The sequence below is a fragment of the Simochromis diagramma genome, unplaced genomic scaffold (assembly GCF_900408965.1).
Source record: "Simochromis diagramma unplaced genomic scaffold, fSimDia1.1 OVJJ01000583.1, whole genome shotgun sequence".
NCBI lineage: Eukaryota > Metazoa > Chordata > Actinopteri > Cichliformes > Cichlidae > Simochromis > Simochromis diagramma.
This window is the reverse complement of record NW_024387285.1, coordinates 894291-909344: the sequence shown is the minus strand read 5'-3', so window position 1 is coordinate 909344 and position 15054 is coordinate 894291. Positions and strand designations below refer to the sequence as shown.

Genomic DNA, 15054 nt, shown 5'->3' with positions numbered 1-15054 from the left:
TTGTGCTGTATTTCACTGGCTTGTGAGCATAACAGGGTGACAATCAGATAAATGCAATAATCTGATGTTAAAGAGTCAAAAAAGGTGCACTGAATGCACTGAATGTGGAAATGCTTCTGAATGGCTTTCATGAATTTTATGTAAAATATGTCTCTTATCGAAATGTGAGACGATGCATTTCCATCAAGCCGCATGCACAAAAACTTTACTGTGAAGAACTTTCTTCAACTCACCCTGGGTCAACACACCTGAATCACATGATTAGTTCGTTACCAGGCCTCTGGAGAACTTCAGGACACGTTGAGGAGGTAATTTAGCCGTTTAAATCAGCTGTGTTGGTTCAAGAACATCTAAAACCTGCAGGGACACCGGCCCTCGAGACCTGGAATTGCCCACCCCTGCTCTATGGTGTATAACAATATTTGTCATGTATTTGAAGCTTGATTAATCACTGACTGTGCACCACCAATGTGAACCACTTAGATGCGTACTAACTTATGCTGTAAGTCCTTGTCTAACATGAATATTTGTACCATTACAAATTATTACAAATTATTTTTTTCACTATTCGTGGCTCATTTCAAGAGACCTTTTAAATATTTGCCCAGTGAAAAAGCCACTTCCTGATGAAACTGTGGATATTACACTCTCCACACTCTATAGAGAACCCATCTAATTTTCCTGTATATATTTTCATCTGCTTATTCAAGGAAATGCATTATTGAACTGCAGGCCTTTATTGCCACAGAGTAACAGTATGTTTATTATGCTTTATTACAGTTTGAATATATTAAAACTGAAGACTGCATTCATATGTTTTCAGAAGTGTAACCTCCACGCTATCAGAGAACGCTATCTCGCTTTAGTTTTAGCTGACAATTGAACAGCTCCAGCATCTCAACCAAATAAAGTCTGCTGTGAAAAGAAAAGAAGCTTACGATTAAATTAAAATCATGACAGGAGGAGGAGGAGGAGATTAAAAGATTAAAAGATTACGTGAAGTACCCTCAGAAGGTCTGCTAGATGATGTTAATGCAGCACTACGGACGATACCTACAGCCACGATTACAGAGACTAACAAGCTGATGTACAATACAGCAGCAGTGATCAGTGACATGCTTGGCTACAAGTTGAACAGCCGCAAGGGGCAGTGCCCTCCATGGAGAAGGAGGCTAGAGGCTAAGATCAAGGTAGCACGGAGGGAGGTCAGCCAACTATCGGAGCTGCAGAAAGGCGCGATGAGGAAGGTGATAAGAAATACAGCAAGCTGTCCATACTTGAGGCCTTGGAAACTGCCAAGCAACAACTCACAGCCTTGGCCAGCTGCTTGAGGAGGCACACCAGAGAGATAGAAGGCAGGAGAATAAACCAGCTGTTCTCCACAGAACCAGCCAAGGTGTACTCTCAGTGGCAGGGGAACAATAATAAGAGAACAGCACCACCAATGCTGGAGACAGAACAATACTGGAAAAGCATATGGGAGAAGGACGCAACCCATAACAGCAATGCTCAGTGGCTAGTGGATCTGAGGGCAGACCACAGCGACCTCCCCGAACAGGGTCCAGTAACCATCACAGTGGCAGATATCCAAGAAAGGGTCTCCAGTATGAAGAGTTGGACAGCACCAGGCCCTGACATGGTTCGTGCCTACTGGCTGAAGAAGCTGACTGCACTCCACGAGCGTCTGGCAGCACAAATGAACCAGCTGCTAGTTGACGAGAGACACCCGGAATGGCTAACCGAAGGCCGGACAGTCCTGCTCCTCAAGGACCCCCAGAAGGGGCCGGTCCCCTCCAACTACCGACCAATAACCTGCCTCAGTACTACATGGAAGCTCCTGTCAGGCATCATAGCGGCTAAGATAAACAGGCATATGGCTCAATAAATGAGTGGGGCACAGAAAGCATTGGGCAAGAATACCAGAGGTGCAAAACACCAGCTACTAGTAGACCGAGCAGTCAGCCGAGACTGCAAGACCAGACTGACCAACCTGTGCACTGCCTGGATGATAAGATACTGCGCAGGACCCTCAAGCTCCCAGGCCTCTGGTAGAGGACCCGAGCTTGAAGGATTAACCGCCCACAGGGGCGAGTGGGGAATTTATATATATATATATATATATATATATATATATATATATATATATATATATATATACACACACACACACACACACACATACATACATATTAGAAAGCATGGTGTTTGGACCAATGATTGGATAAAAGCAGAAGTATGTGGATGCCTCAGTCGGTCATGGTTTTGGAAACTAAATGCTGAACCTCCTTCTCAGTGGCTGCGGCCACCAAAGCTGTCATAATAACGCTGCACCACAATTTTAAAGCATCGAGTTAGCAATTAAAATCAAGCTTATGACAAAGGTGACCCCTCAAACCCAACCCAGAGTGACGAGAACTGTTAATAATGGCAGAAAGAATCTTTGGGAAAAATTTATTTGTGGAGACTTTTTGTTTCAGGTTGACCCCTGTCCTATCCAGGGAGGGGGCAGGGTTATGACTTATACTGCAGTCAGACACCGGGGGGCGATAGAGATGGTTTGGCTTCACTTTTTGGGGGGGTGAGATCGTCTGCATTTTCTGCAGTCACTGGTTTCTCTCCGTTGAGTCCTGATGTTCTAAAAATGTCTCCAAATGAATCATTTCATGTGACAGATCCTTATAATTTGTCCTCTCAATCACATAATAATCATGGCTTGCCCGAGCAGCAGACGAACCAATATGACACTACAAACCTCACATTGTGGAGTCGTTCAAGTTTCAGTCATGTTGTATTTGGCTGAGAGTAAACCAAATGATGGAGGTCAGGTCTTTCCTTCACTGGCAGATTTAGCCAAGTTCACGTTTTCTTTGATCTCTACCAGGTTTGATTGATGCACCTCACAGTAACTCACTCACTGCTCAGCAGGAGAAATCCACAACTCCAGAGAGCTGCTCCAAGGAAAACGATCATATGACCACAAATATGTGCTGTGAATCAGCTGCCTGTTAGTTTTGGTTTTGATTGGAAGATTTTGCCGCTGGTTTTAAATGATTTACATGAGAGCTCTACTCATACTGTACCCACGATTTTCTAAACTGTCTAAACCTGAATAATAACGGTCCTCTTTTAAAGCCCTCTTTAGTGTCATTGCACCTGTTGAGGTTAGGAGCTGCAAAATACAGTTGCTACTTTACTAAAGTAGTAGTACTCAGACTACTTTGCAAACAAAAGTGTAATTTTTGCATTTGAGTAATGCAAAAATTACAACAGCAACAACAAACAAACAACCTAATGCATTGTTTTCTGTTGTTCTTGTGTTTCTTGGCAGACAGCTCTGTGCTAGTGTCAGCTCGACAGCAGAGTGAACTGCAAACTGTGTTTGGTGAAACCGAGTGCATCTGCTGGTGCCCCAAAAATGGCGATAGCTAGCACTGAGTTCAGCTAAAGCTATCAGTCTAGGATAAATAGATGAGCTGGCTGGTGGAGGTGATGCAACCAGTATGTGGTTGGTACATACTGGTAGGAGTCACAGTGGAGTGTTTGATCGCACAAAACTCCTGTTAACTTATTTTTCTGATCAGGTAACATTACGGTAACACTGGAAGGTCCAAAGTTACTGTAAAAAGTCATTTAAATGTAACCCTGGGGACGAAAACAACGTTAACTCGTTTCGTTTTGGTGCACCATGACAGCCTCTGCTAGGTCTTGTTGTTTTTCACGGTCATGCCGATGTCTCTACGCTCTGATCTCAGTTTCACTGCGTCTGTTTTCCCTCGTGCTCACAGAGAGGCGCAGCGATAAAAGAAGGGAGCAGCTTAATACTGTACATGTATTAAAATCTTCCCAGCAAATGCAAATGTGTCTAAAACAACTGAAGGGACTGACTCGTTCAAATTTATCTCAAGTAGTATTTTATCTTAGGGATAAGCCTCTTCCTTTGGAGACATTCTCATATGGTGCATTTACATAACACTAATGATTTTCAATAATTAAAATCTAACAGATAGCCATAGAATATAAGTGATAAAAGGGATTTTGGGAGACTCGGGCAGGAGGGATGAACTGTTTTAGTGCTCATTATCAAGTAAATAGCCTTCTGAATGAATTCATATATGAGTGCGGTAGATAAGGAAGTTATTACCAGCACCACCACGGGGTCGTGCAGAGGGCCATCGGTCTGCAGCGTCTCTACGTCGCCCTCGATGATGTAATGCCATTCAACGCCCAAGTCGATGAAGCTTCTGGACTTGACCTCCTCTCCTTTGCCGTTGAGGATGTAATGCCCCGTCGCCTGGTTCTTGATTGCTGTAATCAGTCACTTGTTATAAGCTGCTGACAAACTTGAAATAGCTTTACTTTCTAGATGACAAAGATCAGAATTATTCACAGAGAAAGAAAATGCACTCTCAGAGCAGTCACTCGGAAAAAGACCGTGCCTGAACAAAAGCATGTCTGAACTATTCCTCATTCTGTGCAAAACAAACTGCCAAACTCATAGTTTAATAAAACTTGTGAGGACAAAAATGAAAACTGGCATGTTAATCAGATGCTTTAAATACATATAAATGCATTTAAATGCATCGAGTGGGGAAAATGCAACACAAGTAAAAGATGCTAAAAGGATGTTGCAGATCATTTCTTTCTTTCTGCTGCTCAAGTTTTACTTTATGCTTTTAAAAAGCATTTAAGATGATCCACTGCAGCACCCGTCTGCTTTACAACAGTTTTTAACGATGCAGTCTCCAACCACTCATCAGCTCTGCATCCTATTAAAACAGGGAAAGTAGTTCCTGCTGGTTTCAGCTGTGCTATTTTGTTTGAAGTGCACCATTATTGTCAAACATTCAATAATTAATTTAAAAACACTACTATTAGTGGTTTATACCAGCAGGCAAATGAAAAAGTTCACAGAACTTTAAAGTAAGTATGTGAAATCGCTAATTTGGATCATATCATCTTGTTTCGGCTGCATCTCCAACATCCTGCAGCCTCCTTCGCTGCATCCTTGAACCTCTTTCTGTGGTCTTCCTCTGGCTCTGCAGCATCGTCTTCAGTGTGAACCGTCCCCCTGATATTTATAATCCTGTTCTGTCCGAGCATCTCCAGCTCAGCCACCTGTTCTTTCTCAGTGCCATCATGGTGGGTCTCAGCAGCATCTCTTCACCCGGTCCAGCCTGCCTGCACTCTCTTCTTCATCTCTCCTGTCCACTGTCCTTTGCTTTGGATGGTTGACCCCGGATATTCAGACTCATCTATCATCTTCTCCTTCCATCCTTAAGTACTCTGTCTTGCTTCATAACCTTAATTTAAACCACTGATTCTTTTGTTTGGTAGAGAGGTGCACAAACTTCTCAGAGCCTCACATCTAAGACAACTGTAGGCTCTACGAGACACCGTTCAATAACTCTAATAACACAGAGTCCATTTTTAATGCAGTTATTTCATTTTTCTTACTTGCTCCATTCAGTAGAATAAAACGCGCTTGCAATCAGGCTGCGTTTTGACTGGACTACTACCCCGCTGCTGAACCTTGGGCATCGAGGTGCCGTATGAGTGAAGTCAATGAGATTCAGAGCGTGTGAGGTTGGACAGACTGAATTAAACATGCAACCTATCATCTTCTTTAGCAGTAATAGCTAGCTTTAGACTCAGTTGTTAGGTATCTCATGTCATTAGGGCCCTTTAGTAGCGTCGGTGTCAAACAGCTTCGTTCTGTGCTAAGCAAAGAGCTTTTGTTGCTTCTAGTCAGCCTGGAGTTTGGACAGCAGTCATCATCTGTGTCACCTTTTGTGAGCGCTCAGTCACTGGAACCTCAGGTTTACATGACGCATGAAGATCTAGAGACTTACTGTTGGATTCAGTCTCACTATCTCAGGTCCAGACTAATCCTGAGAACAGTTCTAATTTTGTGTACATTTGAATATTTTTGGAAACAAGCTGTACAAATATCTATAATTTCTATCACCTTTTCATTCCACACAGAAGTGTTGTTGCTGTTTGTTTTGGTGTTTTTGTGCTTGCATTCATCTTCTTTTACAGGTTTCACAGGATTCTGTTAAATAATTGTCAGTGTAAATATTAACCTCAAAGAGCTCTTTGAGGAAATAGAGCGATGCTGACCTGTATCACCTGGCAGACACTAAATAGATCATCCTCTCCTCCTCCCACTCTTTTTACTGAGCAGGTGGTTTTTGCTCCTTTTGAAAAGAGGAAAATATTGTTTCTGCTTTTACGATGTTTTATGAACTTTCATGTTTATTCTTTATTTTTTTAAGAGTTTAACTCTTAATATTTTTATGTTAGTGTGAGATCAGTTCACTTCCTCCACTGTCAGTCTGCTTGTACTTGAGTTACAAATACTGACATTTGGAGCCTTTTTAACCACTTTGAGGTCGTTTTCCTTTTTGGCATATTTACTGTCTTCTAGCTGCACATAAACTCAGTCTGACTCTGAAACAGGATCCTTTAGTCATCACTATCACTAACTGTTCTACCAGACCCAACATGCGACTTGACTAACTGGCATTTTAAAGGCAGAAATCGTGCTTTTTTTCACTTACAGTAAATTGACCTTTCAATGCAAAGACAAAAACCAAGGATCGATCCATCTACTCCATCAGAAAAAGTTGACACATTACGTGATCATTCGACTGACAGACGCGTGTTGCACGAGGATTAAAGAGTATAATCTGACATGTAATCATAAAGTTCTTCACTGTTTTCATTAAAGTTGCTGTTATCAGCAAACTGCCAGCTTGTCAGATTCTTATCACTCACATGTGTGTGTCTAGAATACACAAAGGGCCTCCTCCAGTGGGACAAACATTTCTCTTTTTTTGTTCTTTGTGAAATTTTCTAAATGTTATTTTCTTAAGAGGACAAAGTTGGAGGGAATCAAACCAGCGACTACACTGATCGTGTGTCTGTGTTTGCTGCTGGTCGCACTCCTGACGGACTCTTCACCTTACTTCTGCTTTTGTGTTGTTGGGTTGTTCTTGACATCAGAGTTGGGGGGACAGAAGTTGATGTTTGACTTTGCTCAGGTTTGAGCTCCAGGATGAAATCACAGACGCACAGAACTTCTAAAAATAGCAGCAGCGCAGGAAGCAGTCCAAAGGTGCACAAGGACATGACCTTTAAATTGAATTCAGGTATTAATTTTATTTAGCTTGCACTAAGAGTAACTACATAATCCCATCTGTGGAGGTTATTTTAACCATTTATGAATAAACTTATCCTATAACAAGCCACGTCTTTATGATTCATTCCTGAATATGGCTGATTAATTCTACATGTCCTTGGTTGTTATTGGAAATTCAACTAAATAAAGAAAAACTAGTCCTATTTTGCAGAAAAGAAAGAGCACGCTCATCTAGCAGACGATTAATAATGAATGCAAATGAGAAGATTCATTTTCCTCAACCTGGGAGGTGACAAGAAATGAATTATGCAAAATCTATGATTTCACAGAATCTTCCCATCGGTCTTCTGAGGAGACATGAGGAGGATGGCAAAGAGCTTTTTAAGATTTCATACATGTGTTCATCTCTGAAAATCACACTTACCAAGAATGTGAGGGGAGGCCTCATGTTCTTGGATGATCACATGTCTAGCTCCAGGAGGAATGAGAAACATCTTAAGGTAACCTTTGCCAAGTTTGCAGCATCAGCAGCAGCAGAAGCAGGACGGGGGGGTTAGGAAAGATAAGACAGAAACGGTACATTAAGCAGATACAAGGATAATCTGTTCGGTTTGCTGAGGCTGACATCCCGCATGTTCCAGACATTTTGTTCACTTTGCTCTACAAGGATGTTTGAAGAAGTTAAAGAAGGAAGAAAATGCTTGGTTGGCTTTCCTCCTCAATGTAAAAAGGTTCTATTGAAACAGGCCCTGAAGGTTTACTCGTGTCTATTTGGTTATCAAATGAGAAAGTCTCTAAAAGGAAGCCCATCGTCCTTTACTTCTGCTCACACTGGCTCTGTGCAAACAGGATGTATATGAAGAGAGCCTTCGGCCGCGTTTCAATAAGGAAGGAGGTAAAAAGCTTTTCAAACTACAGACCAGCAAAGTTGTCTGTCAGGGATGTCTGCCTCCTACAAACCCACCGTGACTCACCAAATACATTTCGAGAGTCCTCTGTTTCATTTACAAACACATTTCGAGCTCCTTTGGGCAAAGAAAAGGCGCCTCTCGTCTTCCCTTTGGAATGAAATAAATCATTAGTCAGTATCACATGTCCCCTCCTCTCGTTTTCACTGTCTAATAGCAACAAGATCACCTACAGGGGAGACGTATTTAATGAGCATAGGAGGCACCAGAGCAATTGTCGCTGGATGAGAAAGCAAGCTACGTTTGCCGGCAGGGCGGCATCCGCCGCTCACAGGAGAAAACTGCAGCTGTAATTACTCGCTTTTAGATTTGACAGACAGGCCAAACACTCTGGGTGTCCTGGCACGCACACATCGGTGCGGCTGAGCTGACTATAAATGCAACTGTACGCTGAGGTGCAGCTAACACAGGGTTACGGCAGGTGGCGGAGAGGCATTTTTACATGGTCTGCATTCCAAGTTTTGGAAAAGACCGCTTGCTTCCAAGAGATCATCGTCTAATCAAACCCAATTTCTCAGCCACAAGACGCTCAACAGAAATTACAATCTGATAACAGAGCGTGTGCAGACTGATACACCGCACACACGCTGGTTATCTAAAATGACCCTTTGGAAGCGGATCATTAGACTGAACCAGGTTTGAAATGGCCAGCTGTATTCAGACTGCCTTCAAAGATCTGCAGCTTTGTTTAATGTGGCATTTTTTATCTGGGCTAGGACGCTAAAGTTAGTTTGTTAGGCTGTTAAATAATAAAATACCACTAATATCACGAAGCGTAACTTTTGGTAAAGAGTTTTATAGATGTATGTCGAGCCTGTGACATCTACAAAAGCTAAGTCAGCTCTATAAAGACACTTAGTGACAGGGAACAGAAGAAACAGCAGCTTATGTCACTCGAGTCTCTGGATCTCTACAGTGTTAAGCATCCATCTGTACTACAAGCTGGGCAGGAAATACTAGCAAAGGAGGCGCGAAGGGATTCAGTAACACTGGATACTTGCATATAGTGTTTTCGGACACAGCGGTTTCTTTTTGGGCTCTCTTGCTTAACTGTTTCCCTGTTAAAAAAGGTGAGTGGTTAACTGGGAGAGAGAGATGTGAGGAAACAAAGATGAAGGATCACAGTTACATTAAAGTTCATCCTTAAACGATTTGATGAAGCCATCACATCGAGACTCGCACTTCAGTGAAATCCAATGAAATATGATCCATGACTGATGGAGCCGAAAACGAGGGTGGATTTTGGTGGTTTGGTTAAATAAATTTACAAATGTATTCAAAAATGAAAGCACATTATTAACATGCAGAAGGACATGATTATTTCTCTTTTAATTCATAAGAGCCGGACTGTTCAGCGTGACGGCTGAAGCACAGCTGCGTGTCACTCCGGCCCTGTAGAGCCTTTTATTGGCTGCAAGGAAAAATGACAAAGATACAGCAGAAGGTGGTCATAATTACACCATTAATGTAAATCTGCATTATATTCACAGTAGAAAATAAATGAATAAAATCCTTAAAAGTACAATGCAAAATTAATTCTTTCAACCTCACTTGAATTCTCTTTCTTTTATGGAAACCTCTCATCTTTATGCTGTTTCTTTCATGTGTTCCAACAGGGCTGTTTTACTGAAACTGCATAAATGCAAATACAGTTTCTACCCATCTCCTCTTCTCTTTGCCGTTACGTAGATGACCTTTGTGCACTCATATAAACTTTGTAGCTGTGTCCAATGACTAAGCAAATAAAAAGCATCGACATCATAGTTTATATCAATATGTATCCAAATATTGATAAAGCCAGTGATTTTGATGACACTGAGTAAAAATAACAAGCACTGGCATCGATATATTTGATCCCAGACAAGTTCAGATTTCACTGCCACATACATTACATCAGAATTTGTTGTGTTTGAGGAAACACTTCATTACTGTCATTACTGCCAGCGTGAGGTGATTGTTATCTGGATAAAATCCCTTTCAAACACCCTGGTTTCTGTTTACATCCACCTCCTGCAAATAGAACAAATCAATTTTTGGCTGAGGAGGAATATTTGCAGCATTTTTCAGCTGTATGACTGCACAGCAGAGTCAGCTACCAGCTCTCGCACTATCCCGTATCGATTACTGACTACAGGAAATTATAAGTGGTCAGATTCCTCATTTGAGTCCGGCTGCGTTTCAGTGGCTTACCACACAAGTCTGAAAAGTGGAACATCGGAAATGTTTCCTCGCTCTGCGACAGGCTCTTTATCCGTTTGCCACAAAGTGCTCTGCATGTTTTTGGGTTAACTGGGTCGGGCTTCAGATATTAAATGTGTTTTTTAAACAATATTCTAAAAGGGTAAATAGAGACACTAGAAACTAAAATGGGATAACCAAGTGTGGCATGCTGATAATGGGCTGTATCCGGTCGACTAATCAAGATCTATTTTAAAGCGTTTGCCACTTTGCTTATTAAATCAGTAGTTAAAGGAGTGCATGCTCTCATAACAGTTACAAGGCCAGAGAAGACTCAAGCTGAGACCTTTCAAAGCCCACATTTCATGCTGACAGTACGCTCTGGTATACAGCATTTACTGCTCACATTTAACCCACAGTGTATACACTTATGCAGACTGAGGTTATTTATGTTCAGTTATCATGAAAATAAAGTGAGGATTTCAGAAGGTGTCACATTACACAGGAAGTCAAGTGAAACAGTACTTTTCTCATCTTAGAAGCGAGCAGCTCAGATTGCTCTTGAACGACAGTCATGTACTGGGATTCCATGAAGTCATGTGACCTGCTGGGCAGAGGTAATGGCACAAAGCTTAGTGATGACTCACTCACTCACAAATGGATTGCTGATTGTTTATATAAGAAGCTAGTAAAGCTAGCAGCTCACATTAATATAACCTTAGGTCATGTTAAGGTGACAACATCCCTCAAGAATCTCCCAAAAATCTTGAGCCTTCTTGTGCCGGTGGCGGCAGATGGCCCCGCCCCTCCCTGAGCCTGGTTCTGCCGGAGGTTTCTTCCTGTTAAAAGGGAGTTTTTCCTTCCCACTGTCACCAAAGTTCTTGCTCATATGATTGTTGGGTTTTTCTGTATGTATTATTTACGGAGCCCCGCAGGGGACATGGGAGAAAAAAAAATTAAGATGGACTTTTGCAAGATCTCGCAAAACTAACTCGGGATCTCGCAAAACTTTTGCGAAATCTTGCAAAAGTTGAATTCCAACAATGGCGGCAGCTACTTAGTTGTAATATTACTCTTTCTGGGTCACAAAATACACTTTTAAGATATTTTGAGGCGTGAATGTAGTTGTGTAAACGTCAGACACCTGCTCGGTTTACAAGACATCACATATTTGCAAAAGTGCTCCGACGTTTTCGGAGATCTGACACCCACTAGCTCGAAGCTAACGGGACGTCGAGACCTACTACAGCCGGGAGGAACACCGCTTTCCCGGCACATCGTGCCTCGACCTCCCGGTCGGCTTCGAGCTGGCGGCCTCCGAAGAATGCGGCTAAAACTTTTGCGAGATCTCGCAAAAGTCCGTCTTAATTTTTTTTTCTCCCATGTCCCCTGCGGGGATCCGTGTTTATTGGAGGGTCGACCTTACAATATAAAGCGCCTTGAGGCGACTGTTGTTGTGATTTGGCGCTGTATGAATAAAACTGAATAGAATTGAATTCTTCTGCTTTAACAGATGTGAGAATATCACCAACATGCAACATTTCAACATTTGAAGCTGATTTTAAACATGCTAAAGTCACAAACTTATTTCTGTTTCTGTCTAAAAACTACAGTTTTTATAGATTTTTAAAGAAATTGTAGAAAAAAAGTAAACAGGGGGGTTGTAATTGGGCTGAACGCCACATGCAGGATGAGGACAGGTGAGAAGACCATGAAAATACAGCAAAAATACTGAGATGTTAATGACCACCTGTATTCTATATTTGTCCCCGGCATGTTTGTGGAGACTTTAGTAAAGAATACACCAAATGAAGATTTGAGTTTATCATTTATAACTTAATGTTTAAAATAAGTGACTATCTGCATGAATGATCAGGCAGTTAAGAAAAACGCAGTTAAATAAATCATTCATGTGACGACAGTAAATAAAACAACAACAAACGAACAATGATCCTGTTTAAGATGATGTGCGTTAGCTCCGAGCTCTTACCAGCTTTCTTCGGCGTGCGGGTGAAGGTTCCTTTGACGGTGCGGCAGTGAGAATTGTCTCCACCGCAAACCCCACATCTGTCCTCAACCTTGCTAGAGCCAATTTCTCTGTCACAGCCAACTTTCTGGAGACCAAGAAAACAACAACACAGATGAACCCCGACTGCTTTGTGGCCGAGGGCGCGAAGCGTTACCTTCACAGCGTGTCTGATGGTAAGCGGACCCGGCAAATGTCACGTAACAGATTCATTAGCTGTTGGTTTATCAGCGCCAACTGGACACGAGCTGATGTTAGCTGACTGCTGTTGGGGGTGGAAGACGAGTCAGGTCAGCATTTAAAATCACGACCTCACCTGGATGATTAGACACATCGAGGGAATCTCTTCCTATTCCTCGTTAGATTTTTATTCTTTGCGAAAAGTTTTGACCGTGAGCCAAAAAAAAACTTTGTCCATGGAGCTCATCATCATCTTCAGGATATTCAGTAATAAACAGAAGAAGCTGTTTGCTTATAATTTGCCATGCTGCTCTCACAACTGAGCTGAAAACAGAGTGAAAAAGGCCCAAACTCCACTGAAAGATGCCTTCAAACAGAAAAACAGACTCTTCTTTAAATAACATCTCAGAACAAATTAGCAGTACTGGATATAAACATCATAGTGAAGCCACCTTCTTCCTTCACAGCAGTGAGTACACACTGTGGATTCAATCACAGTGAACCCGATGCTGGTTTACTTCCATTAACTCTGTGTAATTAAATGAATTTGTGCAAAGCTTAAGTAGTCCAGCAGTCTGCAGCTGCTAACGTGGCTGACGAGCACACACAGCTCGTAGAAACGTAGTTTGATGTAGTTTGAATACACCCTTACCACACACTCTCCACGCACGCAGATGCTGTAGGCGTCCTTGTAAGAACATCGTGTCCCATCATGCACCAGCACCTTCATGTACGCCACATCTTCTGTCTCCTTGGACTGGCAATACAAGTGGCATCTCCTGTTTGCTGCAAGACGATGAATTCTTAGATTAGCATAACAAACTGAAGCCAAGTGGTTTTGAAACTATCTGAAAGTTCCTTAGACAGAGAAAAAAAAACACCCATCAATCTATTGTGGGTTTTTTTTTTTGAGTGGTCAAAGGATGCTCAGCGTGTGTCGTGCTTCCTGTGAAGTCTGGGATAGGCTCTAGCCCTGCTAAACGGTTAAGAAAAGTCAGTGGAGTTGGGAAAAGCTTGGATCGCTGAATTTTGATAACGCTAATAGACTACAAAACGTGCTTTAGGAAATCTGGGGAGTCAGTGTGTGAATAATACCTGTATTAATATGCATGCAGACATGAGGAATCTGATACCGCTGAGTTATGTCTTAAAAAGCATCGTATTAGCAGTTGTTCGTATGTGTTCATGTTTTCTTTCCTTCTCTGCATTTTGGGGCTTTTAGCTGTGCTCAGCTGCTTTTTCATGAAGATTTTCTTTCAATGTTTGGATGAGCCATCAACTTCCTCCGACTGCCAAAGCAAAATTGCCTTTGTGACTGATTCTGGCACATTTACATGATGAGCACTGTCTCTTTATGAGAAAAATAACAAAAAGGAAAACAAAACAACCTGAAGGCTCCGAAAAAACTGGATCATATGTAAAAAATGACAGAAAACCTCTGAATGCTTCTGTCCTTTCATTTACACAGCTGTCAAAGGCAGGCTGGTTATCTGCAGTGCGGTGATTAGTTCTCGTCTCAAATGCAAAACTATTGCACTTCCAAAAAAAGAATATACATCTGCAAAAATATGTTGCAACTGATCTTTTTTAAATTATTAATTCATATTTTAAAAATCAGTCAATATTGTTTTTTTTTTCATTCTGTTCTTTTTAAAAATGTGTTTTTAAAATGAACAAAAACCGCCAGAAAAACCTGTTCAGACAAAATCTGAACATAAATAACAAGAACATGCATGAAAACATTTACGCTCAGCACCCAACAGTCAAATCGCACCGCAGACATCATAAAAAGCTCTCTGCCTTCCACTGAAGGCCGTGATCGGATTTTAATTTCTCACCTTCCTGCAGTTTCTCAGTGTGCGTCCTACTTATTTTCTACATGACTGACTTTCCAAATCCCTGCCCAGAGTTTTGTAATTGCACAGGTGATCCATTACGTTTGCAAAGAGGGAAAGCTTGAAGGTTGAACGGGTTTAAATTGTTCATCCCAGCAGACAGATGGAAGACTAAACAAGGACAGGAAAAAGCAGAACGGAGAGAATACAAAAGAAAAACATGACAGAGGACACAACACAAACATTGCCTTTGCACAAAAGAGTGTGGCCAGCGTGGTGAAGGCCTGGCTGCGTCCCTGTCTTCACTATATGTTTTTTTCAGCTGTGTCTGAGTTCAGATCTCCTGCCCTCGTCTGCTTTCATTGTTCTTTTTGGGGCATAAAAGCAGCAGCAAAGCAGCCTCAGGCCTGAGCAAAACAATCTGTTGACATTTTTCTGGCTTACCATCAGGATGCTCGTAGGGCAGCCAGTGGTGTTTGGCATTTTGGAATTCAAAGTGGGAGTTGCGGAGCTGGCACTGCTGAGCTCTGAAATCTTCAAAGTGCCTGGGACAGTCATCTGCGTTGCACAACTGGTACTCGTAGTTTACTCCTGGGCAGTCCTGGCCGCCGTTCGATGGGCTGGGCAACGAAATGGATGAACATCAGAGGCGCCGATCAGACAGCGAAGACTTCTTATAAACTTTGAAAAGTGGAAACAAATCCTCCTCCACGGCTTTCGTTGTGT

At 42.0% G+C, this 15054-nt stretch overlaps 1 protein-coding gene across 2 annotated transcripts in view; it reads right to left on the bottom strand.

The window, feature by feature from the left end:
• The window catches only part of adamts3 (ADAM metallopeptidase with thrombospondin type 1 motif, 3), a 130019-nt gene that overhangs the window by 23109 nt on the left and 91856 nt on the right, over positions 1 to 15054 (bottom strand). The window contains exons 13-17 of one of the 2 annotated variants that reach the window (XM_040003439.1): positions 14773 to 14948; positions 13146 to 13279; positions 12278 to 12401; positions 8116 to 8199; positions 4142 to 4305 (exon numbers count right to left, since the gene is read on the bottom strand). In XM_040003439.1, the coding sequence (XP_039859373.1) occupies positions 4142 to 4305; positions 8116 to 8199; positions 12278 to 12401; positions 13146 to 13279; positions 14773 to 14948 (682 nt within the window). Of the gene's footprint in view, positions 1 to 4141; positions 4306 to 7565; positions 7647 to 8115; positions 8200 to 12277; positions 12402 to 13145; positions 13280 to 14772; positions 14949 to 15054 lie in introns of both variants that reach the window. The other variant, XM_040003441.1, reaches the window with a different exon arrangement.